This window comes from Dasypus novemcinctus, chromosome 4 (assembly GCF_030445035.2).
Source record: "Dasypus novemcinctus isolate mDasNov1 chromosome 4, mDasNov1.1.hap2, whole genome shotgun sequence".
Lineage (NCBI taxonomy): Eukaryota > Metazoa > Chordata > Mammalia > Cingulata > Dasypodidae > Dasypus > Dasypus novemcinctus.
The window spans coordinates 74,306,815-74,326,078 of NC_080676.1; the positions used below are offsets into that span (position 1 = coordinate 74,306,815).

The window sequence follows — 19,264 nt, forward strand, 5'->3', positions numbered from 1 at the left end:
ATTTATCTGCACCAGGCAGGAACCCAGAGGGACCCCTACAGTGTTTCCTTCATTAACATTTGTTGGGTTTTCTTTCTCTTGTTTCCCATGGTAACCCCTTGGCATTCCCGTGTAGAGTCATGACTACAGTTGAATCTGGAATTTTATGGGCTTCTATGAGCTAAGCTACTACCTGCCATCAACAAATGAGTCTGAAAATGGACAAGGTTGACACATCAAAGTGAAGGAATGTGTGTACTCATATTATAATTGTTTTTTAAATTTTTTTCCAGGAATAAACTTTATTTTTAAACTTTATTTACAGAAAGTTACATTGAAAATATAGGGAATCCCCATATACCTCACCCCCCTCCCTCCCACACTCTTCCCTATTAATAACATTTTACATTAGTGTAGTTCATTTGTTACAATTGATGAACGATATTGAAGTATTGCTAAGTCTATAGTTTACATTATTGTTTATACTTTGTACCATACAACTTTCAGGTTTTGACAAAACGTATAATGACTTGTATCCACCGTTGCAATATCATACAGAAAAATTCCAATGCCCTATAAATGCCCTATGTTCCACAGTTTCTTTTTTTTTAACTTTTTTTTTTAAGATTTTTTTTTTCTTTATTTCTCTCCCCTTCCCCGCCCCTCCCTTTCCCCCCCCCCCCCCCCCCGTTGTCTGTTCTCTGTGTTCATTTGCTGCGTGTTCTTTTTTTTTTTTTTTGGTCCACTTCTGTTGCCAGCGGCACAGGAATCTGTTTCTTTTTTAGTTGCGTCATCTTGCTGTGTCAGCTCTCCTTGTGTGCGGCGCCATTCCTGGGCAGGCTGCACTTTCTTTCACGCTGGGCGGCTCTCCTTACAGGGTGCACTCCTTGCGCGTGGGGCTCCCCTGCGCGGGGGATACCCATGCATGGCAGGGTACTCCTTGGGCGCATCAGCACTGCACGTGGGCCAGCTCTACACAGATCAAAGGAGGCCTGGGTTTTGAACCGTGGACCTCCCATGTGTTCCACAGTTTCAAGAGCTAATTTTACCATCTACTGGGTATTTATTTAAGTGAAATATTTTAAATTTCAGTAGGGTTTCAGGAAAGAGGTGCTGGGAGAGGAAAAGAACGGGAGAAAAAAATTTCATTTTATCGATATCTGAGAGCAGCAGTTACTCTTTTCTTTCTTCCCCACTCTTCCTTCTTCTCTCAAATAAAAGCACTAAGTGTGCCTATTTCTTTTACTCCCACAATCATTCAGCTTGGAGGGGAATGTTTCCAGTGGAATACTGCTCTCTGGGAGACTTTCAGATGAATCACGTAATTGGGGTGGGAAATCGCTACAGGATTTCTGTCTAATCAGGAGGGGAGATGGAGGTACCTGCCTCCCTGCTTAGTTCCTTGTTAATTGAAATTCTGTATCACCAGAGTAGTAACATCTATTGTGAATGCGACATTTTGTCTTTTCAGAATTTCCTTCCTTCCTTCTTTCCTTCCTTCCTCCCTCCCTCCCCTTTCTTCCTATCTCCTCCTTCCCCCCTCCTGCATTTCCTCCCTTCATTTTTTCTTTTTTTCAATTTAAAAACCACTTATTGAAGTATATCTTTTACACATGAACATACATAAACAACATGCATAACATCACACAGGGTTCCCATACATCACCCCACCACAAATACTTTACGTTGTTGTGAAACATTTTTAACAAATCATGAAAGAGCATGTCAAAGTATTACTACTAACTATAGTCTGTATTTTACATTTGGTGTATTTTCCCCCTAGTCCATCCTATTATTATTATTTTGTTCATAAACCATATAATTTATCTAAAGCATACAATCAATGGTATTTTGTATAATCACCAAGTTGTGCGTTCATCACTTTAATCAATATTAGAGCATTTTTATTACTTAAAAAAAGAAAAACAACAAAAAGCAAAGTACTATTATACCCATATGTTAGTGCTACTAATTTCAAATCCTATGATGTGCTTTCACCATTTCTATTCATTTCCAAACATTTCCAAACACCTTTTTTAAAAAACCAATTCTGCATAGATTAAACCTCAGCTTTTCATTCTCTAACCACATTCTATTCTCTGGTGACTTATAGTCTAGCTACTAACTCCATGATTTTGCCCATTCTATTTAGTTCATAATAGTGAAGTCATACAATATTTGTCCTTTTGTGTGTGGCTTGCTTCACTCAACATAATGTCCTCCAGGTTAATCCACATTTTCATACGCTTCATGACATAATTTCTTCTTATAGCTGAATAATATTCCATCATGTGTATATACCACTGTTTGTTTACTCACTGATTGGTTGATGGACACATGGGTTGTTTTCTTCTTTTGGCAATTGTGAAAATAATGCCATTATGAACATCAGGGTGCAGATGTCTGTTCATGTTACTGCTCTCAGTTCTTCTGGGTATATACTTAGTGATATTGCAGGGTCACATGATAGATCTATATCTAACTTCCTTAGGAACCACCAAACAGACTTCCACAGTGGCTGCACCATTCTACATTCCCACCATCAGTGAACAATCGTTCCTATCTCTCCACATCCTCTCCAACATTTGTAGTTTTCCATTTTGTAAATAGTGGTGTGAAATGATATCTCATTGTAGCTTTGATGTGCATTTCCCTAATAGCCAGTGACGTTGAATATTTTTTCATGTATTTTTTTGCCAATGTATTTCTTCTTTAGAAAAATGTCTAGTCAGATCTTTTGCCCATTTAAAATCAGGTCATTTGTCTTTTTATTGTTGAGTTATAGGATATCTTTATATACCATGCATATTAGACCCTTAAGTAGGCTGCCTTTTTACCCTCTTAACAAAGTCCTTTGAGGTGCAGAAGTGTTAATATTGAGGAGGTTCCATTTATCTAGTTTTTTCTTTTGTTGTTCATGCGTAAGATCTAAGAAACCACTACCAACCACAAGATCTTTAAGATGTTTCCCAACTACACGATTTTGTAGATGTTTCCCTATGTTATCATCTAGGAGTTTTATGGTACTGGCTTTTATATTTAGGTCTTTGATCCATTCTTAGTTGATTCCTGTATAGGGAGTGGGATAGGGGTCCTCTTTCATTCTTTCAGTTATGGCCTTCTTTCCTTCTTGTCTGCCTGCCTGCCTTCCAGACTGTTTTCCAAAGCTGTGCACCATTTTACGCTTCCATCCAACTATGAGCATTCTAGTTTCTCCATATCCTTTCTAGCATTTGTTATTATCTGTCTTTTTTTTTCAGATTTATTTTCCCCACCCCGCCCCCGATTGTTTGGGCTGGCTATCTGCTCGTCTTCTTACCGGGAACTGAACCCTGGGAACTCCCATGTGGGAGGGAGGTGCCCAATTGCCCAAGTCACCTCTGTTCCCTGCTTGTTGTGTCTCTCAATGTGTTTCCTCCTTGTGTCTCTTCGTTGTATCAGCTTGCTGTATCAGTTCACATTGGCCTGTTGTCGTTAGTCTTCTTCAATATGCCCTGGGAACCAAACCTGAGACCTCCCATGTGGTAGGCCAGTATCCAACTGCTTGAGCGATATCTGCTTACCTGTCTGTCTTTTTAATTTTAGTCATCCCAATGGGTGTGACATTATATTATTGTGTTTGTTGTTTTTTTTAACATAGGGGCTTTTATTTTTATTATTATTATTATTATTATAGGTCTTGGGGGGGCAGGTCTTGGCTGGCTGTTCTGGCGGCAGGGAGGAAGTCTCTACTTGCTGGTGATGAGTGGGTTCCGCAGGACCATGATGACCAAATGACCGCTCAGGAACATCTTGGAGATGTAGCAGTCCTTGTTGACTGGCTTGGACTTCTCCTTACCCTTGCTGCTCTTGGGGACTTCAGGCCACATCTCTTTCATGTTCTCCAGCAGCATGTTGCAGTGCCTGTTGAAGGCCTTCATGAGGCCCGGGAGCTTCTTGCTTTTGTGACAGTTGATGAGCACTTAGGTGTTGGTCTTGACCAACTGCATGAACACCTGTGTTAAACTCTTCCTTCTCCCACTTCTGTACCTCCTCCAGGGTCTTCTCACTCTTGGGCTTGAGGAGGCTCATGGTGATGAGAGCGCTCTAGGATCTCGCCCTTCTCCCCTGCATTGCTTCTGCCTCTTGTGGTTTTGATTTGCATTTTGTTTATGACTAATGATGTTGAGAACATTTTTTATGTACTTATTGCCCATTTGTATATCTTCTTTGAAGAGATAACTATTCCTATCCTTTGCCCATTTTTAAATTGGGTTATTCCTCTTTTAATTATTGAGTTGTAAGAGTTCTTTATATTTTTTTGGCTACAAGTCCCTTAACAGACACATGATTTACAAATTTTTTCTCTCATACTGTGGGTTATTTTTTCACTTTCCTAATGGTATTGTTTGCAGCACAAAAGTTTTTAATTTTCATCACATCCAATCTACCTATTTTAAATTTTGCTGCTTGTACTTTTGATGTATCTAAAAGGGATTTCCTAATTCAAGGCCACAAAGACTAACTCTTAGTTTTCTTCTTAGACTTTTATAGCTTTAGCTCTTATATTTATTTAATATTTGTTATGCTGTGAGGTGGGTTCCTACTTTATTCTCTTGCATGTGGATATCCAGTTCTCCCAGCATCATCTGCTGAAAAGAGTAGAGGGATATTTTAAAAAGATAAATCAGATCACAGCACTCCTCTTATTAAAGCCCTCTATGATTTTTCCATTGCACATACAATAAAATCCAAATTCCTCTGCCTATTGCTCTACCCTCATTTCATACCACTCTCCCTCTTGCTCACTGGTTTACTCTTCTCGGTCTTTCATTGCCCAGAATAAGTCAAGCTTCCCTTTGCTCTTCTTTTCTTTGATTCCTCATAATTCTTTTTTTTTTTTAAAGATTTATTTATTTATTTATTTAATTCTGCCCCCCCACCCCCTTGTCTGTTCTCTGTGTCTATTTGCTGCGTCTTGTTTCTTTATCCGCTTCTGTTGTCCTCAGCAGCACGGGAAGTGTAGGCGGCACCATTCCTGGGCAGGCTGCACTTTCTTTTCCCGCTGGGCGGCTCACCCGGGGCGTACTCCTTGGCGTGGGGCTCCCCTACGGCGGGGGACACCCCTGCATGGCAGGGCACTCCTTGCGCGCATCAGCACTGCGCATGGGCCAGCTCCACACGGGTCAAGGAGGCCCAGGGTTTGAACCGCGGACCTCCCATGTGGTAGACGGATGCCCTAACCACTGGGCCAAGTCCGTTTCCCTCCTCATAATTCTTTGTCTCACTTAATTTTTTTAACGATGTTTTTTCTTGTAGAAATAGCATTATTTTCCTAAGCTTTCTTCTTAAAATACCTAGGGTCTTCAAATGGAAGGAGATGACTCGACTAGGAAGGCTGGAAGTCACACTACATCAGGGCACTATCTCTGTCTTCCTTGTTTCCTTCCCCTTCCCTCTCACTCTTTCTCCCAGCCGCACCCTCCTCCTGTCGCTCAGGCACCACCACCCACGCTACCGGCTGGCCCCGCCCCCTCCCGAGCCCAGCTGCCCTACTCTAACATGGCGCCGGGAGCTTCTGCTCTAGGGGAAGTGAGCTCACGCTACTCCGGAAGGCAAGGTGGAGAAGGAACAAGCGGGTGGTGACCGGCTGCGGGGCTGTGGGTGGGGTGGCGGCAGCCGTGGTTACCGTCACGGTTGGGGCTGAAAGAGGGCGAAGTAGGCGCCTGCTCCTGGTAACCCAGTCAAGGGCCCGGGATCAGGGGCGTTGGAAGAAGTCTGGAAGAGCCAGAGCGGCTCGCCTCTGGCTGGAGGAGAAGCGGCTCTAGGAACCGGCGTCCAGCCCCGGGCGGCCTCGTCCCCCGACCCTTTTCCCGGGCTGTGCGCGGGCGGCCGCGTCTCTGTCCGGAGGGCTGCGGCGGGAGCCTCCTGGCGGGCTGGACGAGCCCCTTCCTCAGAGGAGCTGCAGGAGGAGGTAGAGGGCGCGAGGCGGGCCCGTCGCTCAGTGCAGAGGTCAGGCCGGGGTGGGGGGTGGGGGCGCCGGGCTGTGGTTCTCGGTCCTCTCGGCTGCAGCCCGCGACTATCCCGCAGATTCTGCTTCTCTGTATGTCACCAAGCCCTCTAGCAGGGTGATTTTCCCTCCTTGTTTTTGCCGGAACAGAGATATTTACACTTAAGGGATCTCTCCTCTCCTCTTTACCCCGGCCCTCTTAAAAGTTTTCCTTCACTGAGAATGGTCTTCCCTCCTTGGACCATTTGATGGTTCCCACTCCAGCCTCCTAATTTAGCAACTGGGTTTACATTCACGTTACATTCTTAAAAAAAAAAGAAAAAATCCCCCTACAAAGAAAACTACCCTACAAAATTGTTCTCTCCCGCCCAAGAAGGGCAAGGGACTCTGGAGTTAAGATGCAAGGAGGAGAACCAGTGTCAACCATGAAAGTCTCGGAGAGTGAAGGAAAGCTGGAGGGCCTGGCCACAGCCGGGACGCCGAACAACAAGAACAGCAGCAACAGCAGCTTCGGGGGTGGAATCAGCAGCAGCAGTAGCCGCGGGGGCGGTGCAAAAGGCTGGCAGTACAGGTATGGACCTTTCTCCAAGGTGATTTCCTGTGGTCAATTATGCTGTATTCTGCATTCCTACACTTGTTGAAAGGTAAAGTTATCCACTGACTTCCAGGGATCGCATCTCTCTCATTAGCAAGATTTCATTCATTCCTTCATACCTTCATTAATTCCTTCAGTAGGTATTTAATGAGGGCTTTTTGGATAATACAGAAATGTATCCCTGAACTCCCTCTGGGATTAATATCTGGAGAGTTAATCCTCCCTCTGATTTAATTCTGTATATTTTTTTGTTTAATTGCCTGTGTTGTAATTTGTTTAAAAGCCAGCCTTCTCTCATACTTGAGTAGGAACTCAGCTCTCTCCAGTCACCAGCAAACAGTAGGTGCTCATAACATATTTGTTGAGTAATTATTGAATGGAATAAATGAATCAGAAAAGATTCTTGTGCTCAGAATGTTTGTGACCTAGAAATGGAAACTGACAAATAATTTGATTAAACAAAATATTTGATTAAACAAAAATGAAACTGTATAGGAACAATTTTAAGGTCCAAAGAGACACCAACTTTGTTTTAAGGCTGCAGTAGCTGATGCAGCATCTCCTTGCTACCTTCTCCAGCTTTCTCTGTGGACCATAGTAATACATTCAGAAGCCTATCAGCTAACACAAGAGTTTCTGAACACTTTTCCATTGGTTTTTCCATTGTCTGCAGCCTGCAGAATAACATTTAAGACTTCAATGTAAAAGCCAAAAGGAGAAAAAAAAGGAAACTTCACCCCCCCCCAAACAAAAATCTACTTTTTTCCTAAAGGTTGGGGAAAGACCTTCTTTACTTGCCTCACCTATCCACCAGATTAATGGGACCCATGTTGGCACTGCATTGCCCATTTTAAAAAGTGACAAGAGAGAGCTGACACGCCAGAAGGACTTGCCACATGGCTGCTGTGGGCAGGGGAGTTATTCTGGTGGTGCACATCCCTCACATCATGTCTGCCTTGGACAAATTAAAATGTAAGATGTTTAACTTAATCATTCTAACCACAGCTAACATGCCTAATTCTGACTTAGCTTTCTCAAAAAAACAAAAGAAGAAACAAAGAAAGAAAAAGACTCAACTGAGTCATGTGTTCTACACTTAAAATTTTAAGCATTTTGCTGACCAGGCATGACAGCTAATGGACAGTGTTAAGCAAGATTCATAAATAAATAGTAACAACCCTCCCAACCACCCAAGTATACTATACCTAAATGCTAGTTAAAAATAATATCCATTACCCATACACCCTTTCATCTGCATGGACTTCAGGGAAAAAGGAAAATGCAAGAAAGAAACCTTACCATCCTAAAAACAACCCCCCTGAAAATGGTAAATCTTCCTCTGAAGGAAAAACAACTGCACAGATTGCTGCAAATCACTTCTGGTGCTCTAAGCTACTGAGCATGGAGATGTTGTCTTTTGAGTTGATCGGGTCACTTAAAAGCTGTCTGTCTTGATAAGATATTCACCTTTTGTTAATTTTCATTAATACAAGTGGAAGACTTAAGGAATAGGAAGAGAATCCTGGAGTAGCTAGGGTAGTTTTTTTGTTTGCTTGTTTGCTTTTGATATGTGGAGCATAAGGGGAAATAAGCATCCAGATTTTAAGAATGAATTAAACAGAAATTGGAACTAAAGGGGTGAATTCTTAAGTTTTAGTTAACTAACTACCTGTTTAGCCCATGTGCTGTTTGTACTTCTGAAATTTGTGTGAAACCTGAAAAGCATCTTAAAACCAAGATTTTGTGGAGGATATACATTAATCATGAATAATATTCATATATATGAAATAGGTATGATTGTATTATTAACCTACAGAAATGAAGTATGGAAGATTATAATTTTATTGGTAAATGACTAGGACAGGAAAGCATAGTTACTGTTAGATGTCTGGGTTCACCTTTAGAGTCAGTGTGATGTTTCTTGTGTGTATGTGTGTGGTTTCCGACTAACCATGTACAAGATTATCAGTTGCTTGTCAGGAATATTTTGGTATGACTTAAGGAAGCAAGATAAAGTAACGTTTTGGGTAGTCGGAGGTCAGTTTTCTGACATCTTCAACTCTTTGAAATCCAGTCTTTCCAGTGAATTGAAAAGTGAAACAGATTTGTTCGCCCTGGAGAGTTGTCACAAAGCCATGTACTTCTCTACTTTCATTTAGAACTGTATTATCCCTTATTTAGGTATTATTTAATAGATAATTTTCAAGCCAGAATCTATTGGAAGTACAGATGAAAAAGAAAGTTGTTGGTAAAATGTAACAGAGGAAATGTCAACTGATAATGTGGGACATCCAAAGGAAATTTGAAAAATTAAAATGCAGATTCAGCTATATTATTTCCTAGTACAATAATTACAGTCACAGTGACCTCAAGTCTTCTTAAGAGTAACTTATGTCCAGCACAGCACACTGTTTAAGAAGGGAGAGAATGTATGATGCAGTGGTATACAATTTCAAAGAAACTAGCTAGTTTTGTTGTTTTTTTTTTTTAAATATTTGAAGGGAAAAATTTAAGTCTCTGGAAAATTCACTCATGTGGAACTCTTCACCAAGAATAAATAAGGCATTACTGTACTTATATACTGATACATATTTTGATTTTAATGTAGCTTTCCTGTCCAAAGCTAATCCTTTTACCTAACTTTCAATATAATATACCCCTTTGTCTTCTAGGACATTGATCAAGCAGTTTTCCCCATTGTCCTGAATTGTTCCCTCTTCCTTGGCTTCTTCCCCTCAGGCTCAAAATATTTATACTTTGAAAACAAAACAACTGGGAAGCGGACTTGGCCCAGTGGATAGGGCATCCACCTACCACATGGGAGGTCTGCGGTTCAAACCCCGGGCCTCCTTGACCCGTGTGGAGCTGGCCCGTGCGCAATGCTGATGTGTGCAAGGAGTGCCGTGCCACGCAGGGTGTCCCCCCCGTGTAGGGGAGCCCCACACGCAAGGAGTGCGCCATGTAAGGAGAACCGCCCTACATGAAAAAAGTGCAGCCTGCCCAAGAATGGTGCCGCACACATGGAGAGCTGACACAACAAAATGATGCAACAAAAAGAAACACAGATTCCTGGTGCTGCTGATGAGGATAGAAGTGGTCACAGAGGAACACACAGTGAATGGACACAGAGAGCAGGCAACTGGGGGGAGGGGGAGAGAAATAAATAATGAATCTTTAAAAACAAAACAAAAACAAAAATGACGATAAAATCAACCAAATCCTTTCTTCTTGACAGCAGTATACAATCACTGCCTCCATTTCCATACTCCTCATTTATACCTCAACCTATGGCAGTTGGTTTCTATACCCAGGACATGAGTGACCTCCTAGATTTAAATGCAGTGGATGCTTTTAGATTCTTTTTCCCATTAATTTTTCTATAAAGATATGCTGTTATAATTCTTTTCTGGATTTTTTTGAACACTGCTTTCTCCTGGTTTTTCTTTCACTCCTCCAACCCTTCCTTTCTTAGTTTCTTCGGCTCTTCTTTGCCTTTAAAGGCCAGTGCCATATGTCATCATCATCTCTTATGCTGCATATTTGTTATCTTACTCTTTTCCATGGACTCAGCTAGTAGACTCTCAATTCAAAAAACCTCTTTCTGGAACTCCAGAACATGTACCAGCTGCCTACCCAAACATTTTTATTAGCTGCCCCACTAGCACCTTAGACTCTAATCTGTACTGTAATTTGTTACCATTCCATTTTAAAAATAGTACAGAGCTTTGGCTTTGTAGACTTAGAAATGGTTTTGGTATAGATTCAGAATAGGAGGCCCTTTGAAGAATGGATGAGTTGTATTCTAAGTTAAGATGTCCCAGCCTGACTGGACAGATTAGAAAAGGTGTGGAAGCAGAATGTTATATTGCATATGAAAAGACCTTTTTTCCTTAGAGTTGTGGGAGAGTACACTTGGCCAAGTCACGGAAGGCCTTGAGTACGCCAGACTCATTTGTTATTTTAGGATGATCAGTCTGGCTGCATTGTATAACAGTTATTTTTGTGTGTTTTTACATTATTTAATCTTGGTACACATTTTATATTCCACCTGTTTTGTTTTGTTTTTTTAAGATGTATTTTATCCCCCCCTCCCCCCTTTGCCCTGTTCCCCTCATTGTTTGCTCTCTGTGTCCATTCACTGTGTGTTCTTCTGTGTCTGCTTATATTCTCATTAGGCGGCTTCGGGAAGCTATCCTGGTAACTTCTGGAGTGGAAGAGAGACAATTACTCTCTTGCACCACCTCAGCTCCCTGTTCTGCTCTGTCTTCTTATTTTCTGTCCTCTGTGTCTCTTGTTGCATCATCTTGCTGTGCCAGTTCTCAGCGTTGGTCGTCACTCCTGCATGGGGCGACTTTCCTGTGCGGAGCGGTACTCCTGCATGGTGCCACATTCCTGCATGGGTCAGCACTCCAAGTGGGCCAGCACTCCGTGTGGGCCAACTTCCCCTCACCGGGAGGCCCTGGGCATTGAACCCTGGACCTCCTATGTGGTAGATGGGAACCCAATTGGTTGAGCCACATCCATTTCCTTCCACCTGTTTTTATTAAAGTTATGTCCCTGTTGCTATATAACCTTCATAGCCATAATTTTTAGTGAATTTCTAAGAGTTAATGGATGGTATATAACTTACTTCTTTGGAAATAAATCTTTTTATTAACATATTCTGCCTTTTCCCCCTCCTTTTTGGGTTTATTTCTTTAGGATAAAATTTGAAAATAGGATTAATGGATCTAAGTATTCAAGTATTCCAATTGTTCTTGGTATATATTGGCAAATTGCTTTCAAGGAAAGTTATACCAGATAATTTACATTCCTATTAGTAAAATATGAGTGTATACATTGTCATTGAGCATTGTGTATATAAACACATTTTTAGCTTATGACAGTAGAAAAGTGGTGCTTTCTTGTTCTTTTCATATATTTACTTATTTAATTTTTAAACAGCTTTGTTGAGATGGAATTCACATACAATATAATTCACCCCTTTAAAGTATAAAATTCAATGATTTTTATTGTACTGAGTATAACCATCACCACGTTCAATTTTAGAATATTTTCGTCACCTCCAAAAGAAACTCCATATCCTTTAGCTATCACTCCCTAATCCCTTCATCCCCCCCCCAGCCCTAGGCAACCACTAATCTATTTTCTGTCTTTATTGATTTTACTATTCTGGACTTCTCACATAAATGAAATCATATTATATGTGGTCTTCTGTGACTGCCTTTTTTTTCATAGCAGATGTTTTTAGAGTTCATCCATGTTGTAGCATGTATCAATACTTCATTCCTTTTTATGGCCAAATAATATTCCATTGTATAGACCACAGTTTAATTTATTCAATTATCAGTTGATGAACATTTGAGGTTATTTCCACCTTTTGATTGTTGTGAATAATGCTGATATAAATAACTGTACAAGTTTTGTAGATACGTTTTTATTTTTCTTGGATATATAACTAGGAATGGAATTGCTGGGTCATACTTTTTGTTTTATTTCTTGAGAAACTGCTAAATTGTTTTTCAAAGCAACTGTAGCATTTTATATTCTCATCAGCAGTGTGTGAGCATTCCAGTTTCTCCACATCCTTTCCAGCACTTGTTATTTGTCTTTTTAATTTAGCCATTCCATTGAGTGAGAAGTGATATCTTATTGTGGTTTTGATTTCATTTGCCTGATGACTAATGATGTTAAGCATTTTTTTCATGTACTTATTGGGCATTTGAACATCTTTTGATAAATGTCTATTTAAAACCTTTGCCAATTTTTAAATTGGATAATTTATCTTTTCTTACTAAGTAGTAAAAGTTCTTTTTATAGTCTTGACAGAAATCCCTTATTGGATATATGATTGTGAATATGTTCTCCCATTCTGTAGGTGTCTTCTCCCTTTCTTGATGGTATTGTTTGCGGCAGAAAAGTTTTTAATTTTCATGAAGCCCAGTCTATATATTTTTCCTTCTGTTGCTTATGCTTTTGGTGTCATATCTAAGAAACCATTGCCAAATCATTGTCGTCAAGGTTTAGTCCTATATTTTCTTCCTAGAATTTTATAGTTTTAGTTCTTAGGTTTAGGTCTCTGATCTATTTTGAGTTAATTTTTTTTAATGGTGAATTGTGTATGTTTTATTCACTTTTCTGTTAGGTCTTAATATTTTTCTTGATAATATGCTTGAATTCTCTTTTTAAACAAAGACTTCTTGTTTTTTAATAGGTAATATTTATATACATGGTATAGATTTCCAGAGATAGGAAGTTGTAGGTTGTAGTATTGTATTTCCCTTCCATTATTGTCCCAGACACCCAGTTTTAAAATTTTATTTATTTATTTCTTTTACCTCCTTGGAAGCAATTTCTTTTACCAGTTTCTTGGTTTCTTGATTGTAGTTCCAGAAAACTTGTATTAGTTATTTATATTATATAATAAATTTATAACACTATACAGTAAATTTTAATTTTGTGTGGTTAAATTCCTTGCTATACTTACTGCAAACATTTTCCTAGTCTTTCTGTTTTAATTCAAAATTTTTCTGATATAGAAACTTTTTTTTTAGTCCCAGCTTCCTGTTTTTTTCTTTGACTTGTAAATATAGAAAGTCCTTTTTATGTTTTTAAATTATTTGGTAGCTTTACATTTACTTTTTTTTTTTTTCAAATTTGTTAATCCTCCCCCCGCCCTGCCCCCCCCCGCAGTTTTTTGCTTGCTGATTTCTGTGTCCATTCTCTGTGCATTCTTCTGTGTCTGTATTTTTCATTTATTTATTCCCCCCCACCCTTGCGGCTTGCTTGCTGTCTGCTCTCTTTGTCCATTCACTGCGCGTTCTTCTGCTTTTTTGCTTGTCTCCCTTTTTGTTGCATCACCTTACTGAGTCAGTTCTCCACGGTGCTTGCTGGCCAGCAGCTCTCCGCAATGTGTGGGTGAGCCTGCCTTCACAAGGAGGCCCCAGAACACGAACCCAGGGCCTCCCATGTGGTAGACAGGAGCCCAACTGATTGAGCCACAGCCGCTTCCCTTTGCATTTACTTTTTAATCTACTTGGAATTTATCTTGAAATATAGATGTGAGATGTTGTATTTGTCTTAAAACAACATTTATTATCTCTCAGTTTCTGTGGGCCAGGAATCTGGGTACAGCTTAACTCAGTCCTCTGGCTTTGGATCTTTCACAAGACTACAGTCATTTCAGGACTTGACTGGGAAGGATCTGCTTTGTAGCTCACTCACATGAGTGCTAGCACAGTTCATATTCTTTTGGGTTATTGGACAAAGGCTTCACTTCCTCATGAGCTGATAAGTTCCTCCTTCAGTTCCTGGCCAAATGGACTTCTCCACTGAGCCTCTCACAGCTTGGTAGCTTGCTTCATCAGAGTGAGGAGGTGAGAGGGCAAAAAAGAGTGTGAGCAGGATGGATGTCAGTCTTTTGTAATCTAATCACAGAAGCAAAGTCCTGTCTCTTTTTACTGTTCAATAGAAGCAAATCACTAGATTCAGTCCACACAAAGGTGATGAATACCTCATTGGGAGCCGTGCAAGAACTACCTATTACAGATGTTAATGTAATGGACTCTGGATTGTAAACCAGTGTTGAAGCAGATTTGACCAGTAGGCAATTGGAAATTCATTTCTAAATCTGAAAGGTTGGGACTGGTGTTGATTTTTGGAAAATAAGAGACAGCCTCCGGGAGATCAGTTTAAATAACCTAAATATTAGTTGCAATTACCTAATATTACCTAACGATAATAAAGGGAAGGTATTATTAGGCTGGAAAAGAAGGAAACCATTATGAGGAAGAGTGACAGAACTTGGTGATTGAGTACATGGAGGCTAGTGGTGAGGGAAGGGAGTAAAAATGTACTCTAGTTATCTAGATTTAAAATTTTGAAAAGTTTTCAGGAAAAACAAATTTTTGGAGTGAAATGATCTATTTGTTCTTAAGTATGTTGAGCTTAAGTTGCCAGAATGTTTGTGTGGCATATCTAACAGGTCTGCAGAGCAATGGGGCATTGGAAATGTAGATAGTTGCTTTCATACTGTCCAGAATGTTTTCATTCTGTTATTGAATATGATCTCACAACTCATAGAGGAAGGTTGAAGTGGAAGGTGCAGTATTGTTATCCCCATTTTACAGTTGAAGAAAACAAGTCAAAATGAGTTGGCCAGACAGTGGAGGTGGCTCAAGCCATTGGGCGCATCCCTCCCACATAGGACATCCTTGGTTTGGTTCCCAGTGCCTCCTAAAAAGATCAGCACACAACAAATGGACACATGCTGAGAGCAGACAGCAAGTGCCAACAACAAGGGGGTGTGGGGGTGAATAAATAAATAAATAAATCTTTAAAAATAATACTAATTAAATTAGTTGGCCAAAGTTACATTGCTTGTAAGTAGGAAAATTTTTATTCCTAGATAGTTATTTACATGGAGGTATTAAAAGCAGATAAGTTCTCCAAAGGAATGGATTATCAACGAATCCAGTGGTTGTTTAGTATATGGTTGGTTTTATTATTTACTAGTGTTATAACTCTTGCAGCAAATATTTTTGAGTCTCTACTATGTGTGAAGCGCTGTGTTAATTAATTCCAAATTAATGTGCATACCCAGAACAATGAAAGTAGAGGCCCAGTGCTTATTTGGGAAGGGCTGTGAGAAAGAATCAGAAAAAGGAAGAATGTCAGCTGCCTTTATAAATTATCTCAAGATGACCTTTTTTAAAAAAAACAAATTTCAGAAGTGAATTTATTAGATTAGCCTTAAATTTTTTTCTTTCCAGAGTAATTTATATTGATATGTTGTGGTTTTTGCTTACCATTTATAGAGAAGATAGATTTCTTAATTCTAGGTCCATCCTTTTTCATAGTGAATATTCAAAATTTCAAAAATATGTGTGCTTCCATTATTTTTATATCTTCATGTCAGCTTTTAGGGAAATTTACAAATCTGCAAATATGCCACCTGTTTATTAAAATCGGCAGAAGGGAACTACCCAAAAGAGGAACTGAAAAGCAAATCAGGGAATGCAGTGGGCCTGAAAGCTGCTAGTTCTTATTTTGGGCTCTATGCTGGTAAGCCACTATTAACAAACAGGCAGATGTCTTTTCATCATTAGCGAATAGTTATGCTTGGATAAATGGGTAGAAGTCTGCAAATGTGTAGTATAGAAATACTTTTTTATGGCCAGGCCTGGTAGCTTCCACTCTGAATACTTTGTTACAAGGAAAAGTACATATTTGCAAATGGAGAAAGGGGACCTGTCTAAATATAACCTAAATTTATTATATAATATAAAGGTTTAACATTTCTATTGAGATTTATTTGAAGAAAACACCTTAAATGCCTTTTTTCTCTATAAAAGATAGAGGACAGTTGAATTTGTATTTTTTTTTTTAAGATTTATTTATTTATTTCTCTCCCCCCCCCCCCCCCGGTTGTCTGTTCTGTGTGTGTTTTTGCTGTATCTTCTTTGTCCGCTTCTGTTGTCAGCCACACGGGAATCTGGTTTCTTTTTGTTGCATCATCTTGTTGTGTCAGCTTTCCCTGTGTGCGGCACCATTCCTGGGCAGGCTGCACTTTCTCGCACTGGGCGGCTCTCCTTATGGGGCGCACTCCTTGCGCGTGGGGCTCCCCTGCAACGGGGACACCCCTGTGTGGCAGGGCATTCCTTGTGTGCATCAGCACTGTGCATGGGCCAGCTCCACACGGGTCAAGGAGGCCCAGGGTTTGAACTGCAGACCTCCCATGTGGTAGACGGACAGGACAGCCTAACCACTGGGCCAAGTCCGTCGCCTGAATTTATATTTCTGTTTCCTACTTTTTGTTTTCCCTGTCTGAAATCTACTGTAGATGCTGGCAATAACACAGGGATGGCAATTTATAGGCATTTGTAGAGAACTGTAAAATATTCCAAACTCTTGTGAGGAGTATTCCAAGCCTTAACAAGGAAGATGTGTTTTATTATGGTGTACTCTGATTTCTTCATTTTGTTAAATTTTTGCTCTGCAGATGTGTTTACATCTGCAGCCAATTTGAGTCCATATTTTCCATAGAAGTTCTATATCAAAACTATACAAACAAGTTAATGTTAGGGTATACAAATTAATCTTTTTTAGTTCTTCTCAGATATGTCACATAATTTAGGTCCTAGAGGAGGTCCATTAGTTAGAATTCTGGAAAATAATATCTTTTTAAAAACTCTTGATTTTCCTTTTGAACTACATAAATTCTCAGTCCCTCCCCAAGTAGGTAATGAGGGATACCAGCTACCTTGACATAAGTTAAACTTTACATTGTTCAAAATCACTTTCAGGATTCCCTTTTTCTCTTCCCTCCCCCTCTCTTTTTCTCTCTTTCTCTTCCTTCCCTTCCTCCCCTCCCCCCCCCCTTTACTATTATAAATAGTGCTGCAGTGCATCCCATTGCACTTTGCAAAATGTCTTTGTCTACATTTCTAATCATTTGTCTTAAGGCTGGATACATAGAATTGAAACTCTTAGGCCAAAGAGCATTTGGGCCCAATAATAGAAGTAAAAAAAATGTCTTTGTCTACATTTCTAATCATTTGTCTTAAGACTGGATACTAGAAGTGAAACTCTTGGACCAAAGAGCATTTGGGCCCAATAATAGAAGTAAAAACATTTTTAAGAATCTTGGCAGAAGGGAAAACACCTTTCCTGGCCTTTTATTTTTTGGCATAGATTAAGACACAGCTGGCATTAGAATTTGTTTTATCTGAGATTTATTTTAGTGTACAGACTGTGAATTTAATTTTTTGCGGTCTACTCAGAATTGTCTCATGATTTCATAGAATAATTTTGCTTCTATATTCCCATTTCTTCATTGACCAAATATTTATTGAACACCTGTTATATCCCAGTCTATACAGTAGGTAGCACAAATGTGAGAATGAGTAAGAATTCCACTGATCTGTGGAATGTCTTTACAGCAGGATAATTTTGAGCCTCTGTCTTTAACTATATCCTTCTCATTAGCCACTTAGAACTATCCTGCTTTTACCCATATCCAAAAGCCTCCCCCTATTTTTCTTCCAGTTTCTCTTCAATTACTACCAGCTGGTTCTCCCCTCACCATTACATTGAAACCAGTATTTCTCATTGGTTAAATCTAGTAGAATCTTTTTAGTGTTCATCTTATCCCCACCCCTCAGTAGCATTGAACATTCTTGACCCTAAAGATACTCCCTTGCTCTGGTTTTCTTCCTACTACTCTCTACTCCTAATCTCTATGCACTCTTGCCCTTAAAACTTTTCCTTTAGGTTCCTTCCTAGACTCATCCTCATCTCCTGTCATTTCATAATACTTCCTGGGTGATCTCGTTTTCTCCCAGGGATTCAAATACCAATTACCTGCTTATATGCTGATAACTACCAAACCTAAGTCTCCAGTCCAAATCATGCTACCTTATTGGAAATCTCACTGCATATATCCCCTCCGTGCCTTAAATTCAGCATGTTAAATTTGAATAAATCCCTGTTGCAATGAAGGCATTAGTTGTTCCAGCAAGAAATCTGGGTGTTGCCTTATCTCTTCTCTTTTGTCCTAGCTCTCTTATGTCACAATTAATCAGTCAAGTCCAGTCATTTCAACCTCTTAGATATCTATTGAATCCTTGTCTGTTTAATGAAAATTAATGAAATACCTTTTTTATCTGCATTATAGGTAAAAACATAGTCCCATTATATCACTTTCCAAATAGGTGTCTCTCTTGTTGTCTTTATCTTGAAGGAGATATAGTTCAGTTCTATTTTATATGGATTTGGGATGGAGAGGATTTGCCCATTTTATTTTCCTACCTCTTTTCAGTAGATTTCAGAATGCATTTGGAAGGTTCTGAATAATTTTGTTGAAAGGAAAGGATTTGAAAACTATATAAAAAGTAGCTTAATTTTTTTAAAGGAGGTCCTGGGGATTGAATCCAGGTCCTCATATGTGGGAAGTAGGCACTCAAACCACTGAACTACACCCACTCCCTATTTAATTTTAGAATCATTGGCGGCGGGCTTGGCCCAGTGGTTAGGGTGTCTGTCTACCACATGGGAGGTCCGTGGTTCAAACCCCGGGCCTCCTTGACCCGTGTGGAGTTGGCCCATGCGCAGTGCTGATGAGCGCAAGGAGTGCCCTGCCACACAGGGGTGTCTCCCGCGTAGGGGAGCCCCAAGCGCAAGGAGTGCGCCCTGTAAGGAGAGCTGCCCAGTGCGAAAGAAAGTGCAGCCTGCCCAGGAATGGCACCGCACACACGGAGAGTGGACGCAGCAAGATGACGCAACAAAAAGAAACGCAGATTCCCGTGCCACTGAAGACAACAGAAGCGGACAAAGAAGACAGAAGCGGGCAAAGAAGACGCAGCAAATAGACACAGAGAACAGACAACTGGGGTGGGGGTGGGGGCAGAGAAATAAATAAATAAATCTTTAAAAAAAAATAAAATAAAATCTTCTATATATTTTCCTTGAGAATAGAAGGTTAAAAAAAAAGTATAGTAATGGAGATTTAGAAATTGAAGCAGTCTTTTTCAGATATTTAGGAGGAAACGAGCATCAAACTGAACATGCTTAGATTTTGGCATAGTTCAGTTAATCACCTGTTTTTGTACTGTCAGCTTCCAGTACTAATCCCAATTAAATGGTAACAAGTTTAAAACAGGAAAAAATACCAAATTTGTTTAATAGTGGAGTTGCTGAAGGAC

The 19,264-nt window shown here is 39.9% G+C and overlaps 1 protein-coding gene and 1 pseudogene across 4 annotated transcripts in view; one reads left to right on the plus strand and one right to left on the minus strand.

Annotated features, from left to right (window-relative positions):
• Positions 1-3,707: 3,707 nt before the first annotated feature.
• On the minus strand, positions 3,708-4,050 carry LOC101421294 (small nuclear ribonucleoprotein Sm D2 pseudogene; annotated as a pseudogene).
• Positions 4,051-5,481: 1,431 nt separating this feature from the next.
• The window catches only part of OSBPL11 (oxysterol binding protein like 11), a 112,038-nt gene continuing 98,255 nt past the window's right edge, over positions 5,482-19,264 (plus strand). The window contains exons 1-2 of one of the 4 annotated variants that reach the window (XM_058295662.2): positions 5,482-5,932; positions 6,342-6,539. In XM_058295662.2, the coding sequence (XP_058151645.1) occupies positions 6,367-6,539 (173 nt within the window). In that variant the 5' untranslated portion in view covers positions 5,482-5,932; positions 6,342-6,366. Of the gene's footprint in view, positions 5,933-6,231; positions 6,540-19,264 lie in introns of those variants that run through there. The other 3 variants (XM_058295663.2, XR_011648656.1, XR_009185534.2) reach the window with 3 other exon arrangements.